Source organism: Oncorhynchus gorbuscha, linkage group LG18, assembly GCF_021184085.1.
Source record: "Oncorhynchus gorbuscha isolate QuinsamMale2020 ecotype Even-year linkage group LG18, OgorEven_v1.0, whole genome shotgun sequence".
NCBI classification, from domain to species: domain Eukaryota; kingdom Metazoa; phylum Chordata; class Actinopteri; order Salmoniformes; family Salmonidae; genus Oncorhynchus; species Oncorhynchus gorbuscha.
The window spans coordinates 51,350,575-51,365,959 of record NC_060190.1 but is presented as its reverse complement, the minus strand read 5'-3'; the positions used below and the strand labels follow the sequence as shown (position 1 = coordinate 51,365,959).

Below are 15,385 nucleotides of genomic sequence, written 5' to 3'. Positions count from 1 at the left end.
TCTTTTCTCCCTCCCACCTCTCTCATCCCCCTCTCCCTGTGGACCCTCTCCCCCCTTGCCTACAGCGGTCAGCCAACTCGACCGTGACCAAAGCAAACCAGTTGTGGTTGACTTGCATGTAGAGACCGTGTCTGATTCCTTTTCTATTTTTTTTTACTCCTGTCCAATTCTCCGGTTATATTTTTCCTGTAACAAGCAGACAAGTGCAAACACTGGACACAGACACAGACACACACACACACACACACACACACACACACACACACACACACACACACACACACACACACACACACACACACACACACACACACACACACACACACACACACACACACACACACACACACACACACACACACACACAAAGCTGATGTGTGATGGCTCTCCGCTCCCACTGTTGTGGACATATATCCTCCCCTATGTACAGCTAAAGCCTGATCCACAGTCTAACTCACTGCCTTATAACAATCAATAGTCCAATGCCTCCAGCAGTACAACACTGGTGGTTTTCTTCTCTAGCTGGTGGTTAATTGAATGGTTAATGTCATTGATTGGCCAGAGTCTCCACTCACCTGGTGTCCCAGGTCTGAGAGGAAGAAAGAGAAGCAGCACTGCTGAGGACCTCGAGGCCCGGAGGTGCTCACCCTACTGGTTAGAATGGGTATGGCAGGTAGGTTACATAGGCCTACATAGGTCACCTACTTATCAAGTGCCTAGGGCATAGGGGTTAGATGAAGGGCCTAGGGGATACATTTATGGGGACTACAACACGTGAGTACTCAATCAGTCCTTCTTAACCTATTCTGATGAATAGTTGTAATAATAATAGACACATCAATTGGATGAATGGATAGATTCATTGAGTAAAAGCTCTGTGTGCTCTGCTGGTCACTCAACAGATGAAAGAGGGAGTGAGGGTTGGAGTGAGGGATGGAGAGAGGGGTGGAGTGAGGGATGGAGTGAGGGATGGAGAGAGAGATGGAGTGAGGGATGGAGAGAGGGATGGAGTGAGGGATGGAGAGAGGGATGGAGTGAGGGATGGAGAAAGAGATGGAGTGAGGGATGGAGTGAAGGATGGAGAGAGAGATGGAGTGAGGGATGGAGAGAGGGATGGAGAGAGAGATGGAGTGAGGGATGGAGTGAGGGATGGAGAGAGAGATGGAGTGAGGGATGGAGTGAGGGATGGAGTGAGGGATGGAGTGAGGGATGGAGAGAGAGATGGAGTGAGGGATGGAGAGAGAGATGGAGTGAGGGATGGAGTGAGGGATGGAGAGAGAGATGGAGTGAGGGATGGAGAAAGAGATGGAGTGAGGGATGGAGTGAGGGATGGAGAGAGAGATGGAGTGAGGGATGGAGAGAGAGATGGAGTGAGGGATGGAGTGAGGGATGGAGAGAGAGATGGAGTGAGGGATGGAGAGAGGGATAAAGAAAGGGAGAAAAATACAAATCTCCCCTGTGCATTTTTTAACATGTGTGTGTCAATGACTGACTTTTTGACCCCTCTGTATTTTCTGAATGTTCCAGTCGTTGTTTTCTGTGTAGAAGTGATTGCTGCAAGAGTGTGTGACTGGTGCATTGGAGCTGGTCAGAAGTCAGCTTAATGAAGTGACTGTCTGTCACACTAGACGTTTGGGACTGGCAGTGTGTGTGTGTGTGTGTGTGTGTGTGTGTGTGTGTGTGTGTGTGTGTGTGTGTGTGTGTGTGTGTGTGTGTGTGTGTGTGTGTGTGTGTGTGTGTGTGTGTGTGTGTGTGTGTGTGTGTGTGTGTGTGTGTGTGTGTGTGTGTGTGTGTGTGTGTGTGTGAGAGAGACTGGCAGGCTCAGACAGTGTGTGATGTGCTCATAAATCACGTTGACAGCCTGTTACTGCGCTAGCTTTGGCCACTCAGCCGCGGCTAATGTAAACAGAACACACACACAATGAGTTAAAGAACCACTAGCATGTCTCTGGAGAGAGAGGGTGAGATAGAGGGAGGTGGGGGGGAAGATGGACAGACAGTACCAGGGAGAAGGAGAGATGGACAGACAGTACCAGGGAGAAGGAGAGATGGACAGACAGTGCCAGGGAGAAGGAGAGATGGACAGACAGTACCAGGGAGAAGGAGAGATGGACAGACAGTACCAGGGAGAAGGAGAGATGGACAGACAGTACCAGGGAGAAGGAGAGATGGACAGACAGTACCAGGGAGAAGGAGAGATGGACAGACAGTACCAGGGAGAAGGAGAGATGGACAGACAGTGCCAGGGAGAAGGAGAGATGGACAGACAGTACCAGGGAGAAGGAGAGATGGACAGACAGTACCAGGGAGAAGGAGAGATGGACAGACAGTACCAGGAGAAGGAGAGATGGACAGACAGTACCAGGGAGAAGGAGAGATGGACAGACAGTGCCAGGGAGAAGGAGAGATGGACAGACAGTACCAGGGAGAAGGAGAGATGGACAGACAGTACCAGGGAGAAGGAGAGATGGACAGACAGTAACAGGGAGAAGGAGAGATGGACAGACAGTGCCAGGGAGAAGGAGAGATGGACAGACAGTACCAGGGAGAAGGAGAGATGGACAGACAGTACCAGGGAGAAGGAGAGATGGACAGACAGTACCAGGGAGAAGGAGAGATGGACAGACAGTACCAGGGAGAAGGAGAGATGGACAGACAGTACCAGGGAGAAGGAGAGATGGACAGACAGTACCAGGGAGAAGGAGAGATGGACAGGTGCCAGGGAGAAGGAGAGATGGACAGACAGTACCAGGGAGAAGGAGAGATGGACAGACAGTACCAGGGAGAAGGAGAGATGGACAGACAGTAACAGGGAGAAGGAGAGATGGACAGACAGTAACAGGGAGAAGGAGAGATGGACAGACAGTAACAGGAGAAGAGGACAGGAGGGAGATGGACAGACAGTACCAGGGAGAAGGAGAGATGGACAGACAGTACAGACAGTACCAGGGAGAAGGAGAGATGGACAGACAGTAACAGGGAGAAGGAGAGATGGACAGACAGTACCAGGGAGAAGGAGAGATGGACAGACAGTACCAGGGAGAAGGAGAGATGGACAGACAGTAACAGGGAGAAGGAGAGATGGACAGACAGTAACAGGGAGAAGGAGAGATGGACAGACAGTAACAGGGAGAAGGAGAGATGGACAGACAGTACCAGGGAGAAGGAGAGATGGACAGACAGTACCAGGGAGAAGGAGAGATGGACAGACAGTACCAGGGAGAAGGAGAGATGGACCAAGGGAGGGAAAGTGTTGAACGCTACAAGAAAGCTTTAACAGCTTTTAGGTGGATATCAAGAGCTACAGATAAGGCCAGGAGGTTTTCTAGCTGTATACACTAAAGTACATTGTGCTTGGTCTACGACAAGGTTGTTGAGTGTGTAGTTGTGACAGAAGTCAAGACAACAAGTGTAACATTGTAACTGGCGGGTCAGAGTCTCCTGCTGTTGGACTTCTCTTCCCTCTCTGGAGGGAATGCCTGTTGTGCTGACACAGTGACCCTCTGCCTCCCTATATATACACACACACACAACCTACCTCCCCAGACGCCCAGTCTGGCAGGAAGTGACCTTGTGGCCTTCCTGTGAGTTCCTCCTGTCTGTTCAAAGGCTCGTCGGCCGCTGCTTGCTCTCTGATAGAAAAACCTCTATTTATTTATTTTTCCACCCCTCATCTCCTCCTCTCTCTCTCTCTCTCTCTCTCTCTCTCTCTCTCTCTCTCTCTCTCTCTCTCTCTCTCTCTCTCTCTCTCTCTCTCTCTCTCTCTCTCTCTCTCTCTCTCTCTCTCTCTCTCTCTCTCTCTCTCTCTCTGTTCCTCTCCCTCTCTGTCTCTCCTCTCCTTCTGTTGTCTGAGGAAGATAAGGGCCATCTCTCAGGGGGGACATCAAACAGTGTAACACACCCTTTGGCCGGCACCGACAGGGAAACCAGGAAAGGGGACATTTATCACCGCGACACGCACTGACGTTATCGCCACATGCCATGTAGTCTGTACCACTCACCCCTTCACCTCCTCCCTCCATCCCTTCCTTCCCTGCTTCCATCTCTCTCTTTCCTCAAGAGTCCCCATACAACAGATTCAAGTTTTGGGGTCACAGTTTTACTTTCCAACACTGCTAGCCTGAGATGCATTGATGGAATGGGCTTCCTTAAACCTTAATACAAATGCTCTCCAATGGTGTGGGGTAGAAATACTGGGAAATACATTTTAGAGTTTTATCGACACGTAAGTACTTTCTCTCTCTTCTCTCCACAGCAGCAGATAGGTAACAAGCAGTTGGCCTTCCAGCAGCAGCTCATTCAGATGCAGCAACTTCAACAGCAGCACATCCTCAACCTGCAGAGACAAGGCCTGGTCTCCCTACAGCCCAGTAACCCCATGCAGAGCCTGCAGCAAGGTACACACACACAGCCTCACCTTTACCCTTACCTCTCAAATCCCATGACTTCCTTACCCACCAAATTCCCCCTCCTCCAAACCTCCCTACTAGACATAGAGGTCCTGTTGCCAGTTGGTGGGAGTGTTTTAGTGCAAATAATGACAGTACTTAATAGCTAGCACTGCCCTCAGCCCAGCCATCATCTCAAGCTGTGTGCACACACACTCACACACACACACACACACACACACACACACACACACACACACACACACACACACACACACACACACACACACACACACACACACACACACACACACACACACACACACACACACACACACACACACACACACACACACACACACACACACACACACACACACACACACACACACACACACACACACAAAGCCCCAGTACCTACAGCCAGATGTGAAGCCTGTTAACTTAGTCAGCTCATAAAAGATAAAAGCTGGGCCTGATTGTTTGTGGAAGGCAGTCATTTGGATAATAAGTAAAATATGCCACCAAATTCAGAGCTCCAAGAGGGGAAAGGAGGGAGTATCTATGTGTGTCTGTGTTAATGCTTGAGATGAGCCAGACACACAGCCCTTCGTTCTTGTTCTGTCTCTTCCTAGTGTGTGTGTGTGTGTGTGTGTGTGTGTGTGTGTGTGTGTGTGTGTGTGTGTGTGTGTGTGTGTGTGTGTGTGTGTGTGTGTGTGTGTGTGTGTGTGTGTGTGTGTGTGTGTGTGTGTGTGTGTGTGTGTGTGTGTGTGTGTGTGTGTGGTGTGTGTGTGTGTGTGTGTGTGTGTGTATGCTCGGCTCGTCCTAACCAACCCCAGCTTTAAGCACACACACACACACACACACACACACACACACACACACACACACACACACACACACACACACACACACACACACACACACACACACACACACACACACACACACACACACACACACACACACAGTGCTTTGGCGTTCCAAAGTGGCCGCAACATTACTAAATCTGGCAAGAACACACACAGACCAGGATAGAGTTTCCTCCCCCATCTTCCCTCCCTCTCTCCCCCTCCCTCGCCTCTCTCTCTCTGTATCGCACTAGCAACCCCCACCCCTCAGTTTTGCAGGCCTAGACTTTTTACTCCAGGCTTCACCTCTAAAAGTACTGCACACTGAATGAGTGTGAAAGACAGACTGTAGACGTTTTAAAAGTAGAAGAGTGGAATTTATCAGACAGCTTTAAACCCTGGGCTTTGGCATCTCCCACTCTTCCTTTCTCTCTATCTCTCAGTCTGTCTTTCTCTCTTTCTCTCCTCTTCCTCTCTTTCTCTCTCTCTCTGTCCTCTTCTTCTATCTTACTCACTCTCTCCCTCTCGTCAGAGTGGAATTTCCCTGCAGTGTGAAAGAGCCTGTCCATTGTGACGGCTCAGCCAGGCGTGAGGAAGAGCATTCCTCTGGTCAGCCATGCCACACACGCACACGCACACGCACACGTACACACACACACACGCACACGCACACGCACACACACACACACACACACACACACACACACACACACACACACACACACACACACACACACACACACACACACACACACACACACACACACACACACACACACACACACACACACACACACACACACACACACACACACATACAGACAAACATACACACACATACATACACAGCCTGGTAGCCCTGCCACTCTGAGCCCCACTACACATGGAGTGTGTGTTTGTGTGTGCGCTCCACTGCCCCACATCAGCGTCCCTCCATCAGTCCAGTATGCATGTGTACATGTGTGTGTGGTGGGCAGATTGTCTACTGAGTTTATAGAGTATATATACTTCATATTAGTTTTAGCATACATAGCTTACAGTTGGCTGTTGCAAACACTGAGAAACTGTAAATGAATCGTTCCTTTACTTTATTTGCTGTCGATTGAGGCGACTTCATTTCCGTGTTAATCTAACTTGACCCAGGCATAATGTCTATGCTGATAGACATCTAGACACACACACTAGTGGACAGACAGACAGACAGACAGATATCTGGTATCCAATAAAGATAGCTGGCAGTTGAAATCTATTCACACAGACACGTACCTGTACATGAATACACTCTCTCTCTCAAACACACACAGATATACACACACAGTTACATTTCTCTAGAGTGAGGATTTTGTTTTGGCTGGCTGAGAGGAGAATGTAGAAGCAGCAGACATAATATTTGGATTTCTGTTAGGATTGTGTATGTTCATGGGTGTGTACGTGTGTGCGCGTGTGTGTCTTTCAGGGACAGCTTGGGCCAGATGCAGAGGGGGCCAGGGGGTCAGGTGTGTGTTATGGGGGGTTGCTGGGTGGACCTATCTATCCTCTCACAGTGAAATATGAGGAGAAATAGCTATAACATACACACACACACATACACACGCACCCAAACACACTCAGACACAGCGCAGCAACAGAAGAAGCATTGCTAGCATTGGACAGCAATAATTACTAACAGGGAAGGCTGGGGAATAGGGGAGATGTAGAAAGATAACAAAACCTACATAAATTAGCCTTTAGCTTCCTTCAGTTCATACCCCATCATTTTCCTCATACTTAACCACTCCCAGGGGCTTGGCCCACCGAGTCTCTCTGCGTGTGAGTGTGTGTGTGAGTCTCTCTGCGTGTGAGTGTGTGTGTGAGTCTCTCTGTGTGTGAGTGGGTGTGTGAGTCTCTCTGTGTGTGAGTGGGTGTGTGAGTCTCTCTGTGTGTGAGTGTGTGTGTAAGTCTCTCTGTGTGTGAGTCTCTCTGCGTGTGAGTGTGTGTGTGAGTCTCTCTGCGTGTGAGTGTGTGTGTGAGTCTCTGCGTGTGAGTGTGTGTGTGAGTCTCTCTGTGTGTGAGTGGGTGTGTAAGTCTCTCTGTGTGTGAGTCTCTCTGCGTGTGAGTGTGTGTGTGAGTCTCTCTGCGTGTGAGTGTGTGTGTGAGTCTCTCTGTGTGTGAGTGGGTGTGTGAGTCTCTCTGTGTGTGAGTGTGTGTGTAAGTCTCTCTGTGTGTGAGTCTCTCTGCGTGTGAGTGTGTGTGTGAGTCTCTCTGCGTGTGAGTGTGTGTGTGAGTCTCTCTGTGTGTGAGTGGGTGTGTGAGTCTCTCTGTGTGTGAGTGTGTGTGTAAGTCTCTCTGTGTGTGAGTCTCTCTGTGTGTGAGTGTGTGTGTGAGTCTCTCTGCGTGTGAGTGTGTGTGTGAGTCTCTCTGTGTGTGAGTGGGTGTGTGAGTCTCTCTGTGTGTGAGTGGGTGTGTGAGTCTCTCTGTATGTGAGTGGGTGTGTAAGTCTCTCTGCGTGTGAGTGTGTGTGTGAGTCTCTCTTTGTGTGAGTTTCTCTTTGTATGAGTCTCTCTGTGTGTGAGTGGGTGTGTGAGTCTCTCTGTGTGTGAGTCTCTCTGTGTGTGAGTGTGTGTGTGAGTCTCTGTGTGTGAGTGTGTGTGTAAGTCTCTCTGTGTGAGTCTCTCTGTGTGTGAGTGTGTGTGTGAGTCTCTCTGCGTGTGAGTGTGTGTGTGAGTCTCTCTGCGTGTGAGTGTGTGTGTGAGTCTCTCTGTGTGTGAGTGAGTGTGTGAGTCTCTCTGTGTGTGAGTGGGTGTGTAAGTCTCTCTGCGTGTGAGTGTGTGTGAGTCTCTCTTTGTGTGAGTTTCTCTTTGTGTGAGTTTCTCTGTGTGTGAGTGGGTGTGTAAGTCTCTCTGTGTGTGAGTGTGTGTGTGAGTCTCTCTGCGTGTGAGTGTGTGTGTGAGTCTCTCTGTGTGTGAGTGGGTGTGTGAGTCTCTCTGTGTGTGAGTGTGTGTGTAAGTCTCTCTGTGTGTGAGTCTCTCTGCGTGTGAGTGTGTGTGTGAGTCTCTCTGCGTGTGAGTGTGTGTGTGAGTCTCTCTGTGTGTGAGTGGGTGTGTGAGTCTCTCTGTGTGTGAGTGTGTGTGTAAGTCTCTCTGTGTGTGAGTCTCTCTGTGTGTGAGTGTGTGTGTGAGTCTCTCTGCGTGTGAGTGTGTGTGTGAGTCTCTCTGTGTGTGAGTGGGTGTGTGAGTCTCTCTGTGTGTGAGTGGGTGTGTGAGTCTCTCTGTATGTGAGTGGGTGTGTAAGTCTCTCTGCGTGTGAGTGTGTGTGTGAGTCTCTCTTTGTGTGAGTTTCTCTTTGTATGAGTCTCTCTGTGTGTGAGTGGGTGTGTGAGTCTCTCTGTGTGTGAGTCTCTCTGTGTGTGAGTGTGTGTGTGAGTCTCTGTGTGTGAGTGTGTGTGTAAGTCTCTCTGTGTGTGAGTCTCTCTGTGTGTGAGTGTGTGTGTGAGTCTCTCTGTGTGTGAGTGTGTGTGTGAGTCTCTCTGCGTGTGAGTGTGTGTGTGAGTCTCTCTGTGTGTGAGTGAGTGTGTGAGTCTCTCTGTGTGTGAGTGGGTGTGTAAGTCTCTCTGCGTGTGAGTGTGTGTGAGTCTCTCTTTGTGTGAGTTTCTCTTTGTGTGAGTTTCTCTGTGTGTGAGTGGGTGTGTAAGTCTCTCTGTGTGTGAGTGTGTGTGTGAGTCTCTCTGCGTGTGAGTGTGTGTGTGAGTCTCTCTGTGTGTGAGTGTGTGTGTGAGTCTCTCTGTGTGTGAGTCTCTCTGTGTGTGAGTCTCTCTTTGTGTGAGTTTATCTTTGTGTGAGTCTCTCTTTGTGTGAGTCTCTCTGTGTGTGAGTCTCTCTGTGTGTGAGTCTCTCTTTGTGTGAATCTCTCTGTGTGTGAGTCTCTCTGTGTGTGAGTCTCTCTTTGTGTGAGTCTCTCTTTGTGTAACTGGATGGTGGTTTTGTGAGTAAAATCTAATATCCAATAACTAAATCTACACTCTCCTCTCCTCTCATCCCTCACTCTCCTCTTCTCTCATCCCTCACTCTCCTCTTCTCTCATCCCTCACTCTCCTCTCCTCTTATCCCTCACTGTCCTCTACTCTCATGCCTCACTCTCCTCATCCCTCACTGTCCTCTCCTCTCATCCCTCACCCTCCTCTTCTCTCATCCCTCACTCTCCTCTCCTCTCATCCCTCACTCTCCTCATCCCTCACTGTCCTCTCCTCCCCTCTCATCCCTCACTCTCCTCTCATGCCTCACTGTCCTCTCCTTTCACCCCTCACTCTCCTCTCTTCCCCTCATCCCTCACTGTCCCCTCCTCCCCTCTCATCCCTCACTCTCCTCTCATGCCTCACTGTCCGCTCGTCTCACCCCTCACTCTCCTCTCCTCCCCTCTCACCCCCCCCCCTGCAGCCATGTGTCCTGGGGACCTGCAGCAGCTGTGGAAGGAGGTGTCGGGGGTGCAGTCTGCAGAGGAGGCCCTGAAGCAGCAGCAGACTGGAGAGGGTCTGGACCTCAGCACCAACTCTACCTCAACCTCCTTCCCCAAAGCAAACACACGCAGCAGCCTGCACAATGGACAGGACAACCACACCCCAAAGAGAGACAGATACAGAGACAGGTACACAGACAGGTACATAGACAGGTACATAGACATATATAGAGACAGATATAGAGACAGATATAGAGACAGGTACAGAGACAGATATAGAGACAGATATAGAGACAGGTACAGAGTCAGGTACAGAGACAGGTACAGAGACAGGTACAGAGACAGGTACAGAGACAGATATAGAGAAAGGTACAGAGACAGATATAGAGACAGGTACAGAGACAGATATAGAGACAGGTACAGAGACAGGTACACAGACAGGTACAGGGACAGGTACAGAGACAAGTACAGAGACAGGTACAGAGACAGATATAGAGACAGGTACAGAGACAGGTACAGAGACAGATATAGAGACAGGTACAGAGACAGATATAGAGACAGGTACAGAGACAGGTACAGAGACAGGTACACAGACAGATATAGAGACAGGTACAGAGACAGATATAGAGACAGATAGAGACAGGTACAGAGACAGGTACAGAGACAGATATAGAGACAGGTATAGAGACAGGTACAGAGACAGGTACACAGACAGGTACAGAGACAGATATAGAGAAAGGTACAGAGACAGATATAGAGACAGGTACAGAGACAGATATAGAGACAGGTACAGGGACAGATATAGAGACAGGTACAGAGACAGGTACACAGACAGGTACAGAGACAGATATAGAGAAAGGTACAGGGACAGGTACAGAGACAGATATAGAGACAGATATAGAGACAGGTACAGAGACAGGTACACAGACAGGTACAGAGACAGATATAGAGACAGGTACAGAGACAGATATAGAGACAGGTACAGAAACAGGTACAGAAACAGATATAGAGAAAGGTACAGAGACAGATATAGAGACAGGTACAGAGACAGATATAGATAAAGGTACAGAGACAGATATAGAGACATATATAGAGAAAGGTACAGAGACAGATATAGAGACAGGTACAGAGACAGATATAGATAAAGGTACAGAGACAGATATAGAGACATATATAGAGAAAGGTACAGAGACAGATATAGAGACAGATATAGAGACAGGTACAGAGACAGGTACACAGACAGGTACAGAGACAGGTACACAGACAGGTACAGAGACAGATATAGAGACAGGTACAGGGACATATATAGAGACAGGTACAGAGACAGGTACACAGACAGGTACAGAGACAGATATAGAGAAAGGGACAGGTACAGAGACAGATATAGAGACAGGTACAGAGACAGGTACATAGACAGGTACAGAGACAGGTACTGAGACAGATATAGAGACAGGTACAGAGACAGGTACAGAGACAGATATAGAGACAGAGACAGGTACAGAGACAGGTACAGAGACAGGTACAGAGACAGGTACAGAGACAGGTATTTAGAGAAAGGTACAGAGACAGGTACAGAGACAGGTACAGAGACAGATATAGATAAAGGGACAGGGACAGGTACAGAGACAGGTACAGAGACAGGTACAGAGACAGGTACAGAGACAGATATAGAGACAGGTACAGAGACATATATAGAGACAGGTACAGAGACAGATACAGAGACAGGTACAGAGACAGGTACAGAGACATATATAGAGACAGGTACAGAGACAGGTACAGAGACAGGTACAGAGACAGATATAGAGACAGGTACAGAGACAGGTACAGAGACAGGTACAGAGACAGATATAGAGACAGGTACATAGACAGGTACAATGAAAGGTACAGAGACAGCTACAGAGACAGGTACAGAGACAGATATAGAGACAGGTACATAGACAGGTACAGAGACAGGTACAGAGACAGGTACAGAGGCAGATATAGAGACAGGTACATAGACAGGTACAGAGACAGGTACAGAGACATATATAGAGACAGGTACAGAGACAGATACAGAGACAGGTACAGAGACAGGTACAGAGACAGGTACAGAGACATATATAGAGACAGGTACAGAGACAGGTACAGAGACAGGTACAGAGACAGATATAGAGACAGGTACAGAGACAGGTACAGAGACAGGTACAGAGACATATATAGAGACAGGTACAGAGACAGATATAGAGACAGGTACAGAGACAGGTACAGAGACAGGTACAGAGACAGGCACAGAGACAGATATAGAGACAGGTACAGAGACAGGTACAGAGACAGGTACAGAGACAGATACAGAGACAGGTACAGAGACAGGTACAGAGACAGGTACAGTTGGGTGCTTTATAAACGTTTCATATCAATGCACCATCCGGGCCATATTTCAGAAATGTATTTTATTATCTGGGTTATTGTTAGATGACTGTGTCCCCCGGCGTGAGCTTGTTAGGACTGGCATTTTGAAAAGCTGACACACACACACATGCTCACACACACACACATATGCTCACACATCTGATAGAGCTAGAGAGAATGTGATGTGGTCAAAAGTTTTGAGAATGACACAAATATTAATTTCCACAAAGTTTGCTGCTTCAGTGTCTTTAGATATTTTTATCAGATGTTACTATGGAATACTGAAGTATAATTACAAGCATTTCATAAGTGTCAAAGGCTTTTATTGACAATTACATGAAGTTGATGCAAAGAGTCAATATTTGCAATGTTGACCCTTCTTCTTCAAGACCTCTGCAATCTGCCCTGGCATGCTGCCAATTCACTTCTGGGCCACATCCTGACTGATGGCAGACCATTCTTGCATAATCAATGCTTGGAGTTTGTCAGAATTTGTGGGGTTTTGTTTGTCTACCCGCCTCTTGAGGATTGACCACAAGTTCTCAATGAGATTAAGGTCTGGGGAGTTTCCTGGACATGGACCCAAAATATTAATGTTTTGTTCCCCGAGCCACTTAGTTATCATTTTGCCTTATGGCAAGGTGCTCCATCATGCTGAAAAAGGCATTGTTCGTCACCAAACTGTTCCTGGATGGTTGGGAGAAGCTGTTCTCAGAGGATGTGTTGGTACCATTCTTTATTTGTGGTTGTGTTCTTAGGCAAAATTGTGAGTGAGCCACTCCCTTGGTTGAGAAGCAACCCCAAACATGAATGGTCTCAGGATGCTTTACTGTTGGCATGACAGAGGACTGATGGTAGCGCTCACCTTGTCTTCTCCGGACAAGCATTTTCCGGATGCCCCAAACAATCGGAAAGGGGATTCATCTGAGAAAATGACTTTATCCCAGTCCTCAGCAATCCAATCCCTGTACCTTTTGCAGAATATCAGTCTGTCCCTGATGTTGTTCCTGGAGAGAAGTGGCTTCTTTGCTGCCCTTCTTGACACCAGGACATCCTCCAAACGTCTTCGCCTCACCGTGTGTGCAGATGCACTCACACCTGCCTGCTGCCATTCCCGAGCAAGCTCTGTACTGGTGGTGCCCCGATCCCGCAGCTGAATCAACTTTAGGAGACGGTCCTGGCGCTTGCTGGACTTTCTTGGGCGCCCTGAAGCCTTCTTCACAACAATTGAACCACTCTCCTAGAAGTTCTTGATGATCCGATAAATGGTTGATTTAGGTGCAATCTTACTGGCAGCAATATCCTTGCCTGTAAAGCCCTTTTGTGCAAAGCAATGATGACGGCCCATATTTCCTTGCAGGTAACCATGATTGACAGAGGACGAACAATGATTCCAAGCACCACCCTCCTTTTGAAGCTTCCAGTCTGTTATTCGAACTCAATCAGCATGACAGAGTGATCTCCAGCCTTGTCCTTGTCAACACTCACACTTGTGTTAACGAGAGAATCACTGTCATGTTGTCAGCTGGTCCTTTTGTGGCAGGGCTGAAATGCAGTGGAAATGTTTTTGGGGGATTCAGTTCATTTGCATGGCAAAGAGGGACTTTGCAATGAATTGCAATTCATCTGATCACTTTTCATAACATTCTGGAGTAAATGCAAATTGCCATCATACAAACTGAGGCAGCAGACTTTGTGAAAATTAATATTTGTGTCATTCTCAAAACTTGTGTGCTCCATGTGCCCTGTAGAAGAACTGTGCTGGACGTAATTCACACGTAGTTACTATGTCTTTAGACTGCCATGATGTGCGTATCTGTGTGTAAGGTGTGTGTGTATAGTGTTAAGTACTGTGTAATAAGCTGGTGTGTGTCATATTCTAGTGTAAACGGCCCTCAGGTCGTTTGATATGTGGTTTCTGGAGTGGAGCACAAACTACTAATCTACTGCCGTCCAGGGGCCAGTTTGGCATGGGTGTGTCTGGGTGAACATTATGAGATGAAGAGGAGGAGGAGGAGGAGGAGGAAGAGGAGGAGGAGGAGGAAGAGGGGTAGGAAGAGGAAGAGGGGGAGGAGGGAGAGGTTAAGGAGGAGGAAGAGGAGGAGGGGGATGAGGAGGAGGAGGAGGAAGATAAGGGGAGGAGGAAGAGGGGGAGGAGGATGAAGAGGGGGAGGAGGAGTGAATGAGGAAGGGGTGACCTGAGAAATGGTTTGTTTGAATGTGAGCACAAAGTAGAAAAAGTGTTGTGTGTATGTAGTGTTATTCGTTGTGTGTGTTTGTTGGTTGTGTGTGTTTGTTTGTTGGGGCATGTGTGTGTTCAGGGGAGATGTATGTTTCAGATTGTGTGTGTTGGTTGGGTATGTATTCACCCTTGGGTTGTGTTCATTTAATCTTTAAGAGCAAGACTCTTTGAATGGATCTCCTCCTTCAGCAAGGCAGACCTCGGAGATGAACACCTCATGCCTTACACCAAAGGCGGCCCACTATCCAGCAGCCAGTGAGTAACTCACACTCAGAAACACACACAGACCTGACATGCTGAGAATGAGGACATGCTCCCTCTGTGTGGGGGAAGTATAAGAGAGCTAGCTCCTGTGACATTTGACTGGCCCATGCTAACACTACCCTAGCATTGCTAATAGGGAGGCAGAGGAGACTGAAGGGAGGAGAAAGGAGGGGGCTAGCATGCTACAGATAATGCATGTCTGATGTGGACTGGTGTGTGGTTGCCAGTAGTTTGTCGCTTCTGCAGTCTGAGCAGCTTCTGAACTGAGCGGAGTCAACCACAGCCAACACGCACGCGAACATACACACACACACACACACACACACACACACACACACACACACACACACACACACACACACACACACACACACACACACACACACACACACACACACACACACACACACACAGCACATCTGCCCAATGAGAGAGGAATAGGGGAGGAGAAGAGGGGAAAAGAGAGGAAGGAGAGGAGGGGATGAGAATGCGCTTGTCTTTGGGATGGTCCCATCTGTGAGAGGGATGGTTTGTGTTATACAACCCTGTGATGTGGATCTGGCAGAAGCCTCAACCTCCTCCACACACACAGACACACACACAGACACACACACAGACACACGAACACAAACACATGTGAACATTGCTGTTCCAGCCTGTATGTCTCTGGATGCTGGTAGATTTCATGTAAATAAACTGTGAACTCTCTGTGGGAGTTTGTCAGACATGAGGCCAGGCTGGTTCAAACCTCATCTGCAGCACAATGTGAACCCTGTACACTGGCTACTGGACACAAACCAAACACACACACCAAACACACA

At 48.3% G+C, this 15,385-nt stretch overlaps 1 protein-coding gene across 9 annotated transcripts in view; it reads left to right on the top strand.

Moving 5' to 3' along the window:
- Positions 1-15,385, top strand: part of LOC124003281 (forkhead box protein P4-like) — a 209,679-nt gene that overhangs the window by 127,577 nt on the left and 66,717 nt on the right. For 5 of the 9 annotated variants that reach the window (XM_046311401.1, XM_046311394.1, XM_046311396.1 and 2 more), the window contains exons 6-9: positions 563-673; positions 4,256-4,397; positions 9,652-9,871; positions 14,457-14,555. In XM_046311401.1, coding sequence (XP_046167357.1) covers positions 563-673; positions 4,256-4,397; positions 9,652-9,871; positions 14,457-14,555 — 572 coding nt within the window. The remainder of the gene's footprint in view (positions 1-562; positions 674-4,255; positions 4,398-9,651; positions 9,872-14,456; positions 14,556-15,385) is intronic. The other 4 variants (XM_046311398.1, XM_046311397.1, XM_046311400.1 and 1 more) reach the window with 3 other exon arrangements.